Consider the following 20,856-nt stretch of genomic DNA (forward strand, 5'->3'; position numbering starts at 1 on the left):
AGCCTTCACAAGATGGTCATGATTGCCAAGTATAATCACTAATGTGTAAGAAGAACTTTATCAAAGTACTGTTGATTAAGAGTCTAATTCTGTTAACCTTAGTAGCATAAAAATTTTACTATCCTTTGTCTTTCTCTGAAGTAAGACAGGGATTAAATTATTTAATTATTTACTTTTGGGAAAATAAGAGAAGATTGTTTTTAAATTATAAACTCAGAGTCACACCATGGGGACAAGAGTAGAATTAGATCCTTGGTCTCCTGATACCCCTCCATTTTTTTTTTTTTTTTAACTAGGATAATTAAGTTAGAATGTAGCAAGGCAGGTCAGGCCTTCCTGATAGAAAGAGCTTCCAAATCTTGTAGTCCCTCAGGATAACTTAAGAAAATCCATTTACTAAGAAACTTTGAAATTAGCACATAGCCTAATCTGTACTAACTACTCACACAAGACCTGCATAACCTGATTTTTCAGAACTGTTCAGTATAATTATTTGGTTTCTTCTGTCCAAGTCTTTCAGGCCAGAGTGAGCAACCTCTTCTCCTGTTGGTATTGTGGACTTTTATGTCTAGCCTTACAGAAAAAAGAGAAGTAAAATTATTTTCTACATTTTTATTCTGTAAGCCTATCCTGAGTACCAACTAAGAACTTAGCACTTGGTCAATATGATGGCAGAAATTCCAAAGTGAATCGCTTACCTCCCTGCCCAGTTTACATTCCATGGTCTATTTATTACTGGAGAAATCTGGGGCAATCTTGGGGTTTAGAATGGTCAATTTAAAGTGATACCATTTGGGCTGGGGATGTGGCTCAAGCGGTAGTGCGCTCGCCTGGCATGTGTGGCCCGGGTTCGATCCTCAGCACCACATACAAACAAAGACGTTGTGTCCGCTGAGAACTAAAAAATAAATATTAAAAAATAATAATAATAAAAAAAAGTGATACCATTTACCTTGTTCATTTACTCAAGCTATGGTATAGAATAGGTAGAGTGTTGAATTTAATGAAGGTTATTTTTTTCCTAGACAAATCTAGAAAAAGGAGGGCAAGGAAGTGATTATAATTATAGATCAGCAGTTCCCAAATCTTTTGATCTCAGGGAACTTTTATATCTTTAATGACCCAAAAGAGCTTTCATGAATGTCAGTTCTCTCTCTCCATATTAGCATGGTAAAAATTAAATCTTAGGCTGCTTTTTTTTTTCTTTGCACTTCTAGGAATCAAACCCAGGACCTCATGTATGCTAAGCAAGTGCTGTACCACTGAGCCCCATTCCAACCCCAAACTAAGAACTTGTAAAAATGAGAATATACAAGCACATATTCCATGGGAACAACCCAAATTTCAATTACCATAAGAACAGATTAATAAAAATTGTATATATGTACACAGTGGAATTCAGCCTTAAAAATGGACAGGGAGAAAAAAATCCTACCATTTGTAACAACTTGGAAAAACCCAGAGGACATTTTACTAAGTGAATGAAGACAGTCATAAAAGGACAAATACTATATGATTCCACTTATATGAAGTATCTAAAATAATTAAATACATAGAAGCAGAAAATGGAATGATGGATGCCAGAGGCTTGGGAAGGGGCTATGGATATAAAGTTTCAATTACATAGGTGAATAAGTTTTAGAGAACTGCTCTATAAAATGGTGCCTATAATAACAATATGTATTGTGCACTTAATATTTTGTTAGGAGGTTAGATCTCATGTTGTGTTCTTAATACACACACACACACACACACAGACTGAGACATGAGGAAACTTTTAGAGGTAATAAATGTTTATTGTCTTGATTGTGAATCATGGATATATGCATACATCCACATTCACCATGTATACATTCACATGCATATTTATATACAAAAAGTATACCCAGAAAGCTGCTTTTTAAAAATAATAATAATAAATAATGTATTTAAAGTAAATAGAATATGCAAGCACATATGACATTATACACGTAACCTCTGGAAGATTCCCACCACAATGGAATGTATGTGAAAAGAAAAATAATGTTTAACATCATTATTAATATGCACAGACCCTCAAAAGGTTTTTTAAGGGCCCCCTTGGGTCCCCCATACCACACTCTGAGAACTGCCAACTTTGTAACATTTTTAAAATCTTTATGTGTGCATGCACATGCCAGTATTGGAAATCAAACTAAGGGCCTCACTTATGCTAAGCATGTCCTTATCAATAAGGTACACCACAGCCTAAATCCATTTTATTTATAGTAAACATTTAGATTATTTCAAGTTTCAGTTATTACAAATAATATTCTATGAGCATAAGTTTACACATATGCTGGTGTACATGTGCAAGAATTTCTCATGAATTTATACCTAAAACTGGAATTGCTGAATCATACGTTATATCTTCAGATTTATTACATAATGCATATGGTGCTCCCAAGGATCCCTTATGAATTCAACATCAGACAGTAGGCTACACTTGGCATCAAATATTACTTCATAGACAGCATGCAAATTTTGTCAATTATTCTAATATTCTCTTCCCAAAACTTTTTTTTTTTTTTTGATGCAGGCTCTGATACAAGATCATTCATCACCTTAGCTGTACATTACTTTAGTCTTCTGAATCTGGAATCGTTCTGTCTTTTTTTATGATATTGACAGACCAGTTATTATTTTGAATGTGCCTCAGTTTTGGTTTGTGTGATTCATGATTGCTGACTATGGGCAGAAAGAACACCTCTGTGAATTGGTACCCTCAGTGCATCACATCATGTCAGTGTGTCCTATTTTGATGTCAACTTTGATCACTGAGTGGAGGTGCTACCTTTCTTAGATCACTCTTTTCACTGACTTCTAGAACTTCACACTCTTCTCATCTTCTGCATTCATGGGTCACTCTTTAGTGACCTTTGCTAGACCCTCTTCTACTTTACAACTTCTAAATATTGGAGTGTCTCAGAAACAAATTTTTTCTTCCTTCTTGACTCCACTCATATCCAACAAGATCTCATCTAGTTTCATGGCTTTACATACTGATGATTCTCAAATTTTTATCTCTAGTCCTGGCCTCTCCCTTAAATTCCAGACTCATATATTAAATTGCCTAATTAGTATCTCCATATTTTGATATCTAATAGGTATCTCACAAAAAGCATATTTAAAAAGTAAATTCTGGGTTTCCTATCCTGGTGAATGACATCTTTATTCTCCCATATTCTAATAATATCAGATCATCCATGACTACTCTTTTTTATTAAATATAATTTTTTTAAAATTTTGATTCTTGTTAAGTTACTGAAGCCGACCTTGAACTTGCAATCCTCCTGCCTCAGCCTCCTGAGTTGCTGGGATTATAGGCATGTGCCACCATGCTAAATATGACTTTTTTATTTGTTTTAATTAGTTATACATGACAGAAGAATGCATTTTGACACATCTTACATAAATGGAATATAGCTAAATATGATTTTAATTGAACCTGTTCAGTATAATTCTGTGTTTTCTGTTTTCTAATGTTCTGTTTACTATCCATGCTTGTCGGCTTTTCTTTCAAAGTGTATTCTGAATCCAACTATTTTTCAACCTTTTCAATAATATGATTATATTCTAAGATTCCAGTTCACCATTATCTTTTGTCTTTTTTGTTCATTTATTTTATATTGATACAGTTCATTTCCAGCACCCAGAAGACTCACTTATGCTCTCTCTTAGTCAAAACCTTACCTACTCAACACCCCCAAAGGTATTCACTATTCTATCATCTAGATTAGTTTTTATATTTTCAAACTTAATATAAAGGGAATCATATATTCTGGTTTCCTTTGTCTAACATTTTTTGCAATGAGATTTATCAATTTTGCTGCATATAACAATAATTCTTTTTATTTCTGTGTATAGTATTTTCCCCCCCTACAAATATGCCACATTTTAAAAATCTATTCTTCTATTGGGCAGTTAGACTGTTTCCATTTTTGCCTTTCTATGAAAGATGCTGTGGTACATATTCTAGTGCATATCATTTGGTGGTCATACTCATTTATCTTGGACATAGACCTAGGTGTGGAATTGTTAGGTCATAGGATATACACGAAGCAATTTTTCAAAGTTATTTAGGTTCACAACAACAATGTTGAATTTTAGTTGCTTCACATCTTTACCATTGTCTGGCATTGTCAGTCCTTTTGATTTTGGCAATATGAGTAGAGGTGTAATAATGATGGTTTTAATTTGCATTTTTCTGACAATAATATTTAGCAACTTTTCATATGTTTATTATCCACTTTTATATCCATCTTTGTGAAGTGCCTCTTGAGAGCCATTTTTAAAATTAGGTTGTCAATCTTTCTATTACTCATTTTTACATATGCTAGATATTATTTTTCTCACATATTTTTTCTACTCCCTGAATTGTCCTTTTCAGTTTTAGTTTTGTCTTTTGATGAATGGAGATTTTTTTCTTTCTTTTTTCCCCCCATGGTGCTAAGGATGATAAAACACAGGGCCTCATACTTGCTAGGCAAGTGCTCTACCACTGAACCCCAGCCCAGAAATGTTTTCTTTTAATGAAGTTATATGCCATTCTTTTCCTTTATAATTAATGCTTTTGTACCCTATTTAATTAATTCTTTGCCTAACCCAAGTTTTGATGATTTTCCCCTTGTGTTATTCTAGATGTTTGGTGTTTTTGTTTTCATGTTAATTTTATTATCTAGTGTGAGTTAGGGGTCAAGTCTCACTGTTTTCCATATGGATAAGACTTCCTACAGTTAACATTGATTTCTGCATAAACTTCACTATACTTGGAGAACATATTCTGCATCTTTTACCCATCTGCTGTAATCAACTGGTTCCTTAATTCTACTCTTGCCCCACTCACAGGATAGTCAGAGCAGTTCCATGTCACTCCCCATTCAGGGACTCCCCTTCATACCTAGAATAAGTTCGATTCATTTTCATGTCTGCAGAGTCCTACTCAGTCTTCTTGCTGCTCCTTCTCTAACCTAATCTCTCTCTACTCTCCCTTTTGCTCACTCAGTTTACTGACTCCTTTCCATTCCTCAGACACACTAACATATTCCTATTTCAGAATCTTTACACTTGTTACACTCTATAGTTGCAAGGTTCTTTCCTCAGATCTTCGTAGACTTCTGCCTTTGCCTCATTTGGGAGCTCTGTGTAAATGTCATCTCCTTGAAGAGGACTTTTGGTCCACCTCAGTTTCCTTACCCTTACACTTTTTACTGTCTGATGTTATCTGTGTATTTGTTTGTCAACTTTCTGTCTCTCCCTCTAGGAAAAAATCTCCGTGAGCTTGGAAACTGCTTTTTCACTGTTCTATTGCGAAGGCTTAGAACAGTGCATAACTTGTAGTAAGTGCTCAATAACTTTTGTGAAATGAATTAGATATTCCTTATCTCAAAAAAAATCTCAATTTAAGGATAAGAGTAAAATTAAGAAGCACTCTAACACAGAAATCTACAAAATCTTTTAGAAACTGGGGAGGGCTCTACTTGAGTAGGGCATGATCAGAGAAGGCCTCAGTATGGAGGCAGCCCTGGATTGAGGGCTGAAAATTTAGTGTTATGTATGCTTAACCAAGAATAATAGAGAGCTTAATATGTAGAACTATTGGAACACAAAGATGGGTGACAGGAAATGACATCAAACATAATGGGGGGGGGGGGCAAGATAGGGGCAAAGACACAAAAGCCTTTGAAAATCATGATAAAGAATTTAAACTTCTCAAAGGTATTAAGGAGCAAAGGATTTTAAGGTAAAGACACATGCTGTCAGATTTATATTTCCATGTGTTTCACTGTTCCTTGCTACAATAATCATATTAAAACTTCAAGTTGATTGATGTAGACTTGGTCATCAGTACTCAGTTTCAAAACAGAGTCCTTATCCCATCTCACTGCATCACCTGGCGAAGCCATCATTTTCTCTTCTGAGCCTTGTATCTTCATTCTCAGCAAGAAAAGATTGTGCATTCCTTAGAGCCATTCTAACCCAGACGCTATGGTTCTGATCATGTACCTCAACTTGGACTTAGGTCACAATATTTCTCTAAGATACCTGGGGAGAAATTTTTAATATTTTTGCTGCTATAAATAATTTTAAACCTTCAATTCTAGCCAATTAAAATTCAGTTTTCTTCTGAATTTTTTTAAACTTTTGGGTCAAATGACAGGAAACTAGTTCCCTAGTGCAAAACTACCTGAGCAAAAGTGCAAATTCTTTTTTCCTTGTCTGGGATGGGAATGCAGGCAAAGGAGGGCGTGATAGAATGAGTCTTTTTCTTGCAGTTGTGATTCCAAAGAATCCCTTCCCTGCGTCTGATGTGAACACTGAGAAGCCCAGCATCCACAGCAGCACCAAAACTGTCTTGGAGCATCAACCAGGGCAGAGGGGTCGTAAACCAGGAAAGAAGCGGGGTCGAACACCCAAGACCCTTATTTCCCATCCCATCTCTACCCCATCCAAGTCAGCTGAATCTTTGAAATTCCCAAAGAAGAGGGGTCCCAAACCTGGCAGTAAGGTAGGTAAAAATGTGGGATTCCCAGAAAGGGGTAAGGGGCTATAAAGGGGTAATTCATTCATACCAGTTTATCTCGGAAAGCAGCAGATCTGTTCCTATTCCCCACCTAATGTATGACTTTAAGAGGAATATCCTAAACTGTCATCTCTACTTAGCTTTTTACCTGGGAGTTGATACTATTAAAGATAGAATAGTGGAGACAAATTTTGACATTGATGAAAGTTACTCACATAAGGGGGGGATTCTATCTAGTCTTTCATAGGAGGAAGGCTCTGCTCCTTGTTAACTTTCCCAATGTAGATTCCCAGCATGTGAACAGAAAGAGCAAATTATTCTGTAAATATTTCTTTTGCTATCACTCCCCCTTCTGTAAAAAATTATTAGATACCTACTTAGTGTCAGGTTCTAAATTAGACACCATTATCTCACATCATGTAATCTTCACAAAACTCTGGAGCTTGTGTTAATGTTATTTTATTATTAAGTAAGTTGAGACTTATGTATGTGAAGTGATTTTCCTAGGTCCTAAGCAAGTACATAGCAGAGACTGTATTGATTGTGATACCTCAATCTTCAAATTCCAAGGTCACCACTGCCCTATCATGTATTTACTCTCTACATTTCCTAAGGGACTTAACACCTCTAGTGTTGGAAAAAGTTACTAAATCAAGCTCCTCTGAGTACTATTATTGGAAGTACTAACTCTTAGACATGCCAGTTCTTCATGGATATCTTCCCTAGGGAAAGCATTGATGTGAAGAGGAGGCTCTTCAGCAGCTTCTCTAGGGCCCCTCTACCATCCCCTCCTCATTACTTCCTATCAGTGGATTTCTCAGACTCTCCTTCCTGAACTAGAATATCTGAGTTCCAATGTGGAAATGATGCCCAGTTCCTCCTGGGCAATCCATTTCAGTCTCATATTCTTCCCTAGGGCTAGTTAGTTGATTTATTTGTTTTATTTGTTTAGTAGATTAGTAGCTCCAACTAACTTCAGTCCTTATAGAATATAAGCTCTTCAAAGTCCTCAATAATCTAATCTTTTTCTTTTCTTTTTCTTCTGCAGTGCCTTGTATCTCAGTCTCTTGGGAGATGTTCAGTATGTGCAGAATGGATGGATAGATGGATGGTTGGTGGATGGATCAATGGATGGATGGATAATTTAAAATGATGATGTTACCAATCTCAGTTGTCTCCTACTAATTGGCTTTAAACACTCAATGTCACTTCCTAATCTTCCTATATAACATATGATATATCTGAGCTATTACCACTAACCCCTAACCCAGGTCCTGATTTATTTTTATCTCTATTATATTCTTCTTTCTCATGTTGTGGAGAAAAGGCTGAAGGCCCTAGGGATGCCAAAGTCAGAGAAGCCATAGTTTTGATGATGTGAACACATTGTAAAGATTGTCAAAGAGGAAGAAAACTATCTGTGGGACTCCAAAGACTGAAACAATAAGCAGAAACTTAAGCAGAAGGTCTTTGTCTCAACATAAAAGGAACAGTTAATTATATCCCAAAATGGGACTAGAGGTGTTTTGCTAGAGACTGGTGACTTTATGAGAGGAATGTATTCAGGGAGAGGGAATAGAAGTATTGGATGGATGGTTGACCATTAAGATACTTCAGAACCTAACTATTATGCTCTGTTCCCTCATGTAATCTTAAACATAGTGGCCAAAGTCTTCTTTCTTTCCATCCTTCTTGAAGGCAATCATTCTCATCACATTTGTATTTTATGGCCTGGCTTATGACTCCCTCATTCCCCTTCTATTCTTTTACCTACTTCTATAAGAGTATATACCACCCATTTTACCTATGAGTATAATATTCCTTTTTGAAGCAAAAAGGAAGGCTTTTAAGCCAGTCACACTTAGGTTCAGATGTCACCTCCATTTGTGGCTACCTGTATGACTCTGGGAAAGCATCTTTGAGTAAGGTTCTGGGCCCCAGTTTTCTCACCTATATAATAGAGATGATGTAATATGTGACAAGATAAAATACATGGAAATGCACCTATCTGAAATAGGAATCATCTTTCTGCTTTCTTCTACAACATCCAGGCACATAACTTGCTCCTTTAGGGACCCCACAAAATTCTACCAACTCATTGAAGTTTCCCTTCATTCCTGACTCATTGGTTATTTGGATATTCACTTTTAGTGATATTGGGAAATATGAGCAGACGTCCATTTCTGTTAAGGGTTTGCATGAGGGCTTTTCCAGGCAAGACCATTGTATGCATGCCTACTGCCATCAGCAAACTCTCTTCAGAGAGTGTACTCCTAGCAAGCAGACAGGTTTATAAAATTCACAGTAGTTGACCCTAAATGGGGCATTTAGTAAAAGGGGATTTCTGGATCTTGGTAATGTTTGTGTTTGCATTACATTAGATACGCTTTTAGAAAACTATTTCTTGGAACACCCTGACATCTTTATCCTCCAGAGATTTCCCTGAGCAGATTAAAGAAAATATATTTCTCTCAAATCCTCTTTATTACTTCCCCTTTGTTGGTGCTCTGCACTGTGGGATCTGACATAACTTTCCTGTGTACACATATGAATATCCCACAGTGAATCTCAACATTATGTACATCCACAAAACTGGGGTCCTAATTAGGATAAGATGTATTCCATGATTTATAAATTATCATAGTAGATTCTACTGTCATATTTAACTAAAAAGAACAAATAGAATTTTTTTTTAATTTTAAAAATTAAAAAAAAAAAAACATGTGTTATATATGTCAAGCACCATGCTAGAAATGATACTCAGAATCAGACCCTCAAGCAGCTCAAGGAGGCAGTATGCAAACATATAATGACAGTGACAGTGTTATTTATGTAAATGTCAATACATTGACAATTGCAACAATGCAAAGTACAGAAAATAAAAAAAGTAGTAGTTAGAGGAAAACTTCCTAGATGAACCGAAATTTGTAAGGTAAATAAAAGAATAAAGGCTACTTCAGGAAGAAGAGACAACTAAATATTGAAGGTGTGGGCTAGGTACACCTTCAGGGTTTTTAGAGAAGTGTTATGATTAGGAATTGCTAGAATAGGATGTGTGAGGGAAGAGGTAGGACAGAATAGTAGTTTGTAGAGTTAGAAGTGTCATTTTTATTTTTAAAAACAGAAAGTAACAAATAATGTCAGTAGAGATTTAAGCCATAGTATGCTTTTTTCTTTTTGCTTTTAGCTGCCCAATTTCTAAAGAATCTGGGATTTCATATGATAGTATTGAAGCTAGTATAAACAAGCATTAAAATCTAGCTCTGCAGCTAGGCATAGTGGCACATGCCTGTAATCCCAGCGGCTTAGGAAGCTGAGGCAGGAGGATCACAAGCTCAAAGCCAGCCTCAGCAAAAGTGAGGTGCTAAGCAACTCAGTGAGACCCTGTCTCTAAATAAAAATACAAAATAGGGCTGGGGATGTGGATCTGTGGTCAGGTGCCCCTGAGTTCAATCCTCAGTACCAAAAAAAAAAAAAAAAAAAAAAATCTAGCTCTGCAGAACACAAAATCTTATGCATAGATACAGAAAATGTTTACTAAGCATATCTATTATATGTACAGCTTTGGGCTAGATGCTGAATGGAAAACAAAGAAAATGAAGTTCCAGCTACAAATATATTTTTGTATTATGGGTGAATTAAGTGCCAGGAGTGGAGGAAGAGAAGACAAGTTACCTATCATGGGTAGCAAACTTTTCCCCATCCATTTTGACAGAGGAAACCTCGGACTTTGCTGAGCCCACCACCCACCTCACCAACAACCAGCACCCCTGAACCGGATACCAGCACTGTTCCCCAAGATGCTGCCACCATCCCCAGCTCAGCCATGCAGGCCCCCACAGGTAAGAACAGAGGACGGGACTAGCTTTAACAAGCCTTTGGCCCCAGCATCTACACTTCCTCTTATCTTCCACCAATAGCTAGCCCCCTCTCTTTTCTAAACCTAGGTAGAATCTTTTTTAAGCGTTTTAAATTTGGCATTGGGAATAGTTTCAGAGAAACTTCATTCTGTCCGAATTATCAAAGAATCTTAGGTGAGTGTTCTGTGAACTTAAGGTTGGAGAACTTGGGCCAATTAGGGGAGATTGTGGGAAGTACCTAGAGGTCCCTGACCTAGTTTAGAATAATACTAACCTGCAGATCTGGGAGCTTCCACTTTGTAGTGATCCCTTTCATCTTCCAGAATCCTCCTAACATTCTAGTAATGCCGCAACCACTCAAATTTGTATGAAATTTTTCTGATTTTTTAAAACAATCTTGATGATGGTCAACTGTAGTATAATGTGAGTGAACTTGATTTGGGAGGCCAGCCAATGCATGTTTCTTTCAAAACAAAATCTGATGGCTGAAGAGGATGGGTAACTTGCTTATATATATCTGTTCCCATTTTATAAACTAGGAGTTATGCATATCTGCTCCCATTTTATAAACTATCTATGGAGGGAACTCTAAAAGAACTATACCTTTAAAATAGATTCACAGTTTCCCAGTGAATTAGCTATAAAGAATAGAACTCATTTTTATGTGCAAATTAGAAGGGGTGTGTTGTGTGTGTGTGTGTGTGTGTGTGTGTGTGTGTGTAATCTTGCTCTACAAATACTTTATCTTCTTTAGAGATATTTAAGTAATTAGAGAGATCCCCATGGAAGCTGTGGAAGTTAGAGTGGTCTTTCTCTTAGAAAGAGTTGAGTTTCCAAAATCCTAAAATTTAAGAGCTTAAAGAGAAGGGCCACCCACAATTTCCTCTCCAAATAACCTGTAGAATCTGACAGAGCCTGCTAGTAGCATGTATGTTCACCTGTGTTCAGTGCCTTATCACATGATTTCTCTAAATGTCATCTGCATCTAGATCCAGCCAGTTACTGGGTTTTCTTAGTCCCTAAACTCCATGTATGATGAAGTAAGGACAAATAAGGACATTGGTAATAATATTGATTATATTTTCCAACCTCCTGACATGCCCCCTAGATACCTGTATACTTGCTTGGTTTAGCCCGCCTTGTTTTAGATTCCAAGTGGGTGTCAAAGTGCCTTTTCAGTAGTATCTAGAAGACCCACAACAGCAAGAGCTTCATGACTATAATGCATACCATCTCTTGCACTCACTGGGTTAGCATCCCTCCCTTGGCCTAAAACTCGTGGCCCAGGGAAATTTAAATATGCATTTAAATTTCTTTCATGAGAATTTACCATGTGTGTCTGTGTCCTGTTCATGTCAGGCTATAACAACCATTTCTGATCACTGTGTCACAATCTCTCGATTGGACCTTGGCTCACTCTGTGTGAGCCCCAATTCATACATCTATGCTTAGGATTAGCTGAGGCTACTTTTATTGTCCCTTAATGATAACATAAAAGCTATCATAGATTTAATGTTGTGTACCACAGTATATCCTTTAATACCTTCCTTTCATTCTTCTTAAATGGAGTTCTCCTCGGTGGAATGGGCTGGCTAAGAAATAAAAGCTAAGAAAAATAGAACAATGAAAAAACCACAGGACACTGAAAATATTTTCAGAAAGCAGGGACAGGACGGGCTAGCAGATCATACAGACCAAGCTTCTACACTCTGGCAAAATGGAGCCCAAGCTTGCTTTATTTATATCAGGGGACATCAAAGGCAGGGATAAGGTTTCAAGGGCGGAGTCTTGCTTCCTGGTATCTTGAAGTCAGCAGGTTGATTGACATCTTGGCAGGTCACACCCATCTCAGGTGCTGTGTGGGATCTCTGGCAGAGCTTGAGGGGGAAGTTCACCTGCATCAGGCGATCAGTCCCTGTAAGAGTGCCACAGGAGGTTCCCAATGCCAGACTTACGCCCTCATTAGGCTACTATGCACAATATAGTCCACACACGGCCCATGGACGGTTTGTGACACTTAACTGTACAACACTTATAAAAATTTGTTTATTTTTCGTTTTATGTTTTCTCTGCACCTATTGATTTGATCTTAGAATTTTTCTTATTGAACTTGTGAAGGTGATGGACTACATTAATTGATTTTTCAATGTTGTACCATTCTTTGGAAGTTATAATTATTCCCACTTGGTGGTGTTAGTGTATAATTCTGTTTATACATTCATAGATTTAATTTGCTAATTTTTGAGAATTCATTTTTCTTTATTCATAAGTGGTGTTTGTGGGGTTTTTGGGGGGGGCAGTGGGTAGGGGGTGCTAGGGATTGAACCCATGGCCTTGTACATGTGAAGCAAAGCACTCTACCAACTGAGCTATTACCCAGCCCCTAATTTTTTTATTTTTATCAATTTTTATCTTAGATTCATACTTTTAGTTTTGTATGAAACTGTATTCTCTCTGCAGCCTCTCATCTTTCCCTTTCCCTCTACTCCACCCCAGGATTCTGAGATTTCACCTTAGAGGCATTTTCACCTACCATCCTACACACACATTTGGTAAAATTTTCTTAAATTCTTTATTTACACATTCTAGCGTACCTGGTGTTCAGATGTTGGACCACTTAAACTGGTCCTCTAATATTCACACCCCTCTTAATTCTTTTTTTTTTTTTGATTGCTTTTAGTTGTAGATGGACACAATACCTTTATTTTTATTTATTGAGTTTTATATGGTGCTGGGAATTGAACCCAGTGCCTCACTCGTGCTAGGCAAGTACTCTACCTCTGAGCTACAACCACAGCCCACTCCCTCTTCATTGTTATCCCTATTCTATTTGTCTTTTCATTCACAATTCTACAAGCCTTCCTCAACTATATTTTCCAAGCTTTGTACTGAGTTTCTCATTTCGGCCATCTTACTTTCTAAATTATAATTATTTAGCACTCCAGTGACATTTTCCAAAATGTGTTTGGTGGGAATACCAGTCCTGCAAAATACTCTGCATTAAAGGAATTTACATACGTTTAGGGAATTTAGTCATATACATTTTTTTTAATATTTATTTTTTTTTTAGTTTTCAGCGGACACAACATCTTTGTTTGTATGTGGTGCTGAGGATCGAACCCGGGCCGCATGCATGTCAGGCGAACGCGCTACCGCTTGAGCCACATCCCCAGCCCCTTAGTCATACACATTTAAGAAATGCTTTTACTCTACTTCTTCACATTTGGAAATCTGTATCTGCTGTCAAGAGCTCTTTTTTGTTCTCTGAATTTTTTTAATAGACTTTATTTTTTAGGGCACTTTTAAGTTCACAGCAAAACTGAATGAAAGGTACATAAATTTCTTATATTCCCCTGTCCCCACACATGTAGCACCTCCTTTATATTCAGCAACCCCTACTGGAGTGCTTCATTTGTTATAATTGATTCACTTGCCTGACACATTATTGTCACCCAAAGTCCATGGTTCACATTAGGGTTCTCTCTTGATGTTTTACATTCTAGGCATTTTGAGAAATATATAATGACATGTATCAACTATTTACAGTATTATACAAAAGAGTTTCACTCTTTTAAAATTTCACTCCTTAAAAATCTTTGTGTTCTTCCTACTCATCCATTTCTCTTCCCTAATCCTGACAACCAGTGATATCTTTTCTGTCTCCACAGTTTTGCCTTTTCTAGAATATTATATAGTTGGAATTATACCATATGTAGCCTTTTCAGATTTATTTCTTTTTGCTTAGTAATATGCATTTGAATTTCTTTCAAGTCTTTTCATGGACTTGATTGCTCATTTTTTTTAACATTGAATAATATTATATTGTCTGGATGTACCACAATTTATATGTCCATTCACCCACTGAAAGACATCTTGGTTGCTTATAAGTTTTGGCAGTTATGAATAAAGCTGCTATAAATATCCATGTGCCATGACTGTGTGTACACATAAGCTTTCAATTCTTTTGGGTAAATGCCAAGGACAGCAACTACTGAATTAGTAATAATATGTTTAGTTTTGTAAGAAATTATCAAACAGTCTTCCATTGTAGCTGTAAATTTCACCTTCCCTCCAGCAATGAATGATAGTTTCTATTGCTCACCATTCTCATCAGCATTTGGTATTGTTTATGTTCTGTACTTTGGCCATTTTAATAAGTATGTGGTGAGATCTCACAGTTGTTTTAATTTGAATTTCCCTAATGACATGATGTTGAATTATCTGCCATCTGTATATCTTCTTTGATGAGGTATCTGTTAATGTCTTTAGTTCACTTTGCAATCATTTTAACAATTAGAAAACAATTCTTAATTTGTTTTTGAGTTTTGAGAGTTCTTTGTATATTTTGGATGATTCTTTATCATATGTCTTTGAAAAATATTTTATTCCAGGATGAAAGAGATTTTCTTCTTCTTCTCTTGATAGTGCCTTTCTTGTAGAGTTTTTCATGAAATCCATCTTATTAATTATTCTTCTGAAGATCATGCTTTGGGTGGTGTATCTAATCATCTAGGAATTTTGAAATTTTGCATTTTATATTTAAGTCTATTATCCATTTTAAGTTGATATTTTTAAGATAAGGTTTTGTCTAGCTATGTTTTTCAGAGAGAGGGTTGCTTGTTTGTTTTTCTTTTGGCATGTCGATGTCTGGGTGCTCCAGCACCATTTGTTGAAAAAAACTACTGTTTTAGGCAGCTTTTTCACTGCTGTGACTTAAAGACCCAACCAGAACAACTGAAGAGGATGAAAAGCTTTTGGGGGGGCTCACAGATTCAAAGGTCTCAATCCATAGACAGCAGGCACCATTCCTCGGGGCTCAAGGTGAGGCTAAACATCATGATAGAAGAGAGTGGCAGAGGGAAGAGGCTCACATGATTATCAGAAAGCAAAGAGAGAGAGAGAGAGAGAGAGAGAGAGAGAGAGCGCTCTACTTGCAAAACACAAATATATACCCACGCCTCCAAGCCCCACCTCCTCCAACCACACCCCATCTGCCTTCAGCCACCACTCAGTTAATCCCATCAAGTGAGTAATTTCACTGATTGGGGTAAGGCTTTTATAACCCAATCATATCTTCTCTGAACCTTCTTGCATTATCTCACACGTGAGCTTTTGGGGGACACCTTATATCTAAATCATTTAGATTTAGATTGCCTTCACTCCTTTCTGAAAGATAAGTTGTCTATATCTGGGCATGTGTTTATTTCTGGGCTCTTTATTCTGTTTCACTGAGCTTTCTGTCTGTACTTTTGGCAGTATCATCTTATCTTGGTAATGATAGCTTTATAATAAGTGTTGGGTCAGGAAGTATCAGTCCCCCAACTTTATTCTTCTCCCTCAATACCATATTGGTTATTCTGGGTCTTTTTTTTTTTTTCTATTTTTGTCTCTCCATTTAAAGCTTAGGTCCAGTGTGTTGACATCCACAAAATAACTTCCTGGGATTTTTATTGGGGGTTGTGTTGAATCTCTAAATCAAGTTCCCTGTCTATGAACAAGAAATAGCTCTCCATTTATTTAGTTCTTTGATTTCTTTTATCAGTTTTATAGTTTTCCTCATAGAAATCTTGTATATATTTTGTTAAATTTATATCTAATTATTTTGCTCTCCTTCTTCTTCTCCTTCTTTTCATTTTCTTTCTTCATCCCCTCTTCCTTCTTCTTTTATCTTCTTCCTGCTTCTGACACCATTATAAATGGTATTGGGTTTTGTTAAATTGATTGTTGATTGACTATGGTTCTGGGTATTGAACCCAGTAGTTCTTTACCACTGAGCAACATTCCCAACCCTTTTTTTTAAATTTTGAGATCAGGTCCTACTAAGTTGCTGAAGCTACTTGAACTTGTATCCTCCTGCCTCAGCCTCCTGAGTCCCCAAGATTATAGGCATTTGCCACTGTGCCTGGCTTAATATTATCTACTTGTTGGTTGCTGGTTCAAAGGAGAGTAATTGACCTTTTGTATATTGATCTTATATTATGTGACCTTGTTGTAATTGTTATTAGTTACAAAAGGTATTTGGCAATTCTTCCATATTCTCTTCACAAGCAATCATATACCAGCAAAAAGGTTTTTTTTCCTTCCCAATATGTATACCTTTATTTCCTTTTCTTGTCTTACTGTATTAGCTAGGACTTCCAGTGTGGTGTGGAAAAGGAGTGATGAGAGAGGAGGGACATCCTTGCCTTGATCCTGATCTTAGTGGGAAAGCTTCCAATTTCTCACCATTATATATGGTATTAACTCTATGGGTTTTTTTAATGTATGTTATCTATCAAGGTGAAGAAGTTCCCCTGTATTCCTAGTTATTTGGGAATTTTTTACTGTGACTGAGTATTGGATATTCTCAAAAGCTTGATCATTTATATGGTCATGTGATTTTTTCTTATTTAGTCTATTGATAGAATCGATCACACTAACTTTTGAAAAATGAATAAACCTTGCATATCTGGATCAATCCCACTTGGTCATGATGTATAATTCTTTTTATGCAACATTGAATTAAACTTGCTAATATTTTGTTGAGGATTTTCATTCCATGTTCATAAGAGGTACTGGTCTATAATTTTGTTATGTCTGATTTTGATATTAAAGTAACACTGACCTCATAGAATGAGTTAGAAAGTATTCACTCTGCTTTTATCTTCTAAAGAGATTGTGGCTAATTGGTATAATTTCTTCCTTAAATGTTTCGTAGAATTCATAAGTAAACCTACCTGGGCCTGGCACTTTCTATTTGGGGATATTGTGAATTATTGATTCAGATATATGATTGCTTATTTAATAAACATATGCTTGTTTAGATTGTATTTTTCTCCTCCTCTTTCTCCTTTATCCTTATTTATTTATTTATGTATTTATAAGAGGCAGTGTCTCAATACATTACTCAGGCTGGTCCTGAATTCCTGGGCTCAAACTAAGACTACAGGCACATATTATTACACCCAGCTTTGTAGTTTTATTTTTGATTGAGTTTTGCCTTTCAAGGAATTGATCCATTCATCTAGATTATCAAATTTTTGAGCATAGAGTTTTGTGCATGGTTTTCCTTTATTACTTTTTAATGACCATGTTATCTGTAGAGATGTCTCCCCTGCCACCCCAGTCACTTCTAATATTAGTAATTTGTGTAATCTCTCTTTTTCTCTTACTATGGCTAGAATCTTATCAATTTATCTATCTTTTCAAACAGGCAACTTTTGGGTTCACTTTTTTTTCTGATTTTCTTTTTCAACTTCATTGATTTCTGCTCTAATTTTTATTATTTCTTATCTTCTTCTGCCTACTTTGGATTTAATTTACTCTTCTTTTTCTAGTTTCCTAAAGTGGAAGCTTGTGTTACTGATTTTCAGATTTTTTTTCTAAATATGTATTCATTGCTATACATTTCCCTTGAAGCACTGCTTCTATTTTATCTCACAAATATTGATGTTATATTCTCATTTTTATTTAATTCAAATTATTTTTTAGTTTTTTATGATATTTCTTTGACCCTTGTCTTTAGAACTGTGTTATTTAATCTTCATGTGTTTGAGGATTTTCCACATATCGTCTCTTATTGCTTTCTAGTTTAATTCTATTATGTCCTGAGAGAGGATATTGTAAGATTTCTAGTCTTTTAAATTTTTTAAGTATGTTTTATGGCCTAAAATATGGTCTGTCTTGATGAAGTTCCAAATGAGAAGAATATATATTCTGCTCTTGTTGAATGAAGTAGTTGATTGATGCTACCTTTGAGTTCAGTTATGTGCTGGATGTTTCTACATCTGATAGAGGAGTATTGAAGTCTCCAACTGTAACAGTGGATTCATCTATTTCTCCTTGAAGTCCTAACAGGTTTTGCCTCACATATTTTGACATTCTGTTGTTGGATGCGTACACATTAAGGATCAATACTTCTTAGAGAATTAATCTCTTTATCATTATGTCATGCTCCTCTTTCCCTGATAATTTTTCTTCCTCTGAAATTTGTTCTTTCTGAAAGGAATATAGCTACTTCTACTTTTGATAAGTTTTAGTATGGTATTAGATTTCTCCACTCATTTATTTTTAATTTATATTATTATAAATTTTCTGATATACAAATAACGTGGATCTTTTTTTATCCAGTTGAGAATCTATCTCTTTTAATTGGTGTATTTAGTCCATTGATATTTAAAGTGATCATTGATATAATTGTTCTAATACCCAACACGTGTTTCTGTTTTCTATTTGTTGCCCTTCTTTTTGTTATTATTTTTGTCTTTTTCTGCACCTCCTTGAGTAAAGTTCCTTTTTAGTTTCCCTTATTTCTTGGCATGATAGTTATATTTCTTTTTTACTTATTTTAGTGATTACCCTACAGTTTGCAATATATATTTACAACTAATCCAAGTCCACTTTCAAATAACACTATATTGCTTCATAGGTGTTATGAGTGAGTATTTATTTTATAATCCTAATTTCTCACTTTCATACCTTGAACTGTTTCTATTAATCATTTCATTGTACATAAGCATGTGCATACACACACACACACACACATAATCAAGGATATCATTGTATTATTATTTGAGACAAACTTTTATCTATTAGATCAATGAAGAATAAACATTATTTTATCTTTATTTATTCTTCCACTTATGCTTTACCTTCCCTTTCATTTTACTTATTTATTTATATCTGTTCATTTGTTTTTGCAGTGCTGGGAATCAAACCTAGGGCCCTGCTAGGCAAATGCTATACCACTGAGCTATACCTCCAGACTAATTCTATTGAGGATTTTCCACATATCATCTGTTATTGCTTTCTAGTTTAATTCTATTATGTCCTGAGATAGGACATTGTATGATTTCTAGTCTTTTAAATTTTTTAAAAGATTAGTCAGTCACACATCCCAGATTCAAGAGGAGGGGAATGGACCCCCCCTCTCAGTGGGTGTAGGATCAAAGAATAATGGATCATATTTTAAACAATATCATTCAACTCTTTGAACATAAATTACCTATACTTTTCTTACTTTAAAAATTAATTCTTTTACTCACAAGATTTCTCATCAAAAGCCTCTTCCCTTTACAGTATCAGGCTCAAGATCCAAGATTGCATCATCTAAATCGGGTGTGGGTGTACACAAGGCCACTTGAGTGAAGTTTCTCAGGTGCATCTCCTTGAGTGCAATTCCTCTCCATTGAATACCTGTGTACTAAAAAAAAAACAAAAAAACAGATTATCTGCTGTTATCACATGTTCAACACACAGTGGAGGGAACAAATATAAGATAACTTCCCCTCATTCTAAAGGGATGGAAAATAAAGACACTGGTCTGTAGAAATTCTGAAATACAACTGGGCACATGTTACCATCCCTAATCAGATTCAGTATTACCTCTTGGAAGTTGTTTTCCCTTGCTCTTTGTTTTGTCCTCTGGATCATCCTTCCATTTCCAAGAGCAAAATGAGATGGACTTCTTAACCTTCTTGCCTATAAAATGCTAGAGGCCCAAGGGATCGTTTCTGTTTTGTACCATCTCTCAACCTTCTGGCCATGCTGGCAGTACTTCTGCTAGATGGGTTCTCTTAAAAATTTGAAGGGCTTTTTTTTTGACTGCTGTCCAGGTTCATTTTATGAAACAAAAGCCACAACCACAGATGTCCAAAGACATCCTTTTCTGCTTTGGTCCTTCTGTGCAGCTGCAGCTATGAAACTACCCTTAAGATTCCGAAAAATCCCATTTAAGAGAAAGAATCTGCAAGTCTTGACCTTAATATTCTTAGAGCCTTTTGGTCTCAACGTCTATGAAGCATACCCTTATATATTTCTGACACCTTAATTAAGAATTTTTTTCTGTCATTGTGGAGTTTATCTTTGGCCCTTTCTTACGGGCTAAAGTAAAGTTGTTTGCCCTCTGGAGAGTCTGGAAATGAGAAAAATTATGTTTGTAAACTATGAAAGTCCTGGGTTTGTGTGTATGTTTAAAATTTTTAAGCTCATCTTTCATCTTACATTTTATCATAAGCAATGAGAAGTATCATGGCACTTTCATTACTTAGTTTGGAAATTCTAGCTATTTCTTTGAGCTCATCAGGAACATTTTCTATTTTTCTATTTCATGGTAGGCAACAATCTTGTCAAATTTGCAGTCCCTTCCTAGCAAACATCCCCTGTCCTCCATCTTCCAATAAAATTTTCCTCACTGTCCTTTTAACTGTCACTGAAAGGCTCCTAGAGAACTTTTAGGTTTGTATTAAATGCTCTTCCAGTTTTCACTAATATTCTCTTTGTAGCACTCTGTGCATTTTTTTTTTTTTTTTTTTTGGCTGTTTCAAAGCCATTGCCATGTGTTAGGCCTTTGTTACTGCAGTATCTTGTATCTTGTATCAGTCTGTTCTGATAATAATTTGTTCTTTAACAAACCACCATAAAACATCATGGCTTAAAACAGCAGTAAGAGAAGAGATGGGTGGGGAAGCTTTTCTC

The 20,856-nt window shown here is 35.9% G+C and overlaps 1 protein-coding gene and 1 long non-coding RNA gene across 23 annotated transcripts in view; one reads left to right on the top strand and one right to left on the bottom strand.

Annotated features, from left to right (window-relative positions):
• LOC124110154 (polycomb protein SCMH1) overlaps positions 1-20,856 on the top strand; it is a 199,287-nt gene that overhangs the window by 140,854 nt on the left and 37,577 nt on the right. For 21 of the 22 annotated variants that reach the window (XM_046469287.2, XM_058570844.1, XM_058570845.1 and 18 more), the window contains 2 exons: positions 6,294-6,526; positions 10,257-10,383. The exons of the other annotated variant lie outside the window; for it this stretch is intronic. In XM_046469287.2, coding sequence (XP_046325243.1) covers positions 6,294-6,526; positions 10,257-10,383 — 360 coding nt within the window. The remainder of the gene's footprint in view (positions 1-6,293; positions 6,527-10,256; positions 10,384-20,856) is intronic. 22 annotated transcript variants of the gene reach the window in all.
• LOC124110159 (uncharacterized) lies at positions 12,115-20,069 on the bottom strand. Its single transcript, XR_006857191.2, has 3 exons — positions 19,765-20,069; positions 19,425-19,582; positions 12,115-12,316 (listed from the first exon to the last, which is right to left on the bottom strand). It is a non-coding gene; the product is annotated as an uncharacterized LOC124110159 (long non-coding RNA).

Source organism: Marmota monax, unplaced genomic scaffold (genome assembly GCF_021218885.2).
Source record: "Marmota monax isolate L192 unplaced genomic scaffold, Marmota_monax_Labrador192_F-V1.1 WCK01_AAM20220418_F8-fsc00008, whole genome shotgun sequence".
Taxonomy (NCBI): domain Eukaryota; kingdom Metazoa; phylum Chordata; class Mammalia; order Rodentia; family Sciuridae; genus Marmota; species Marmota monax.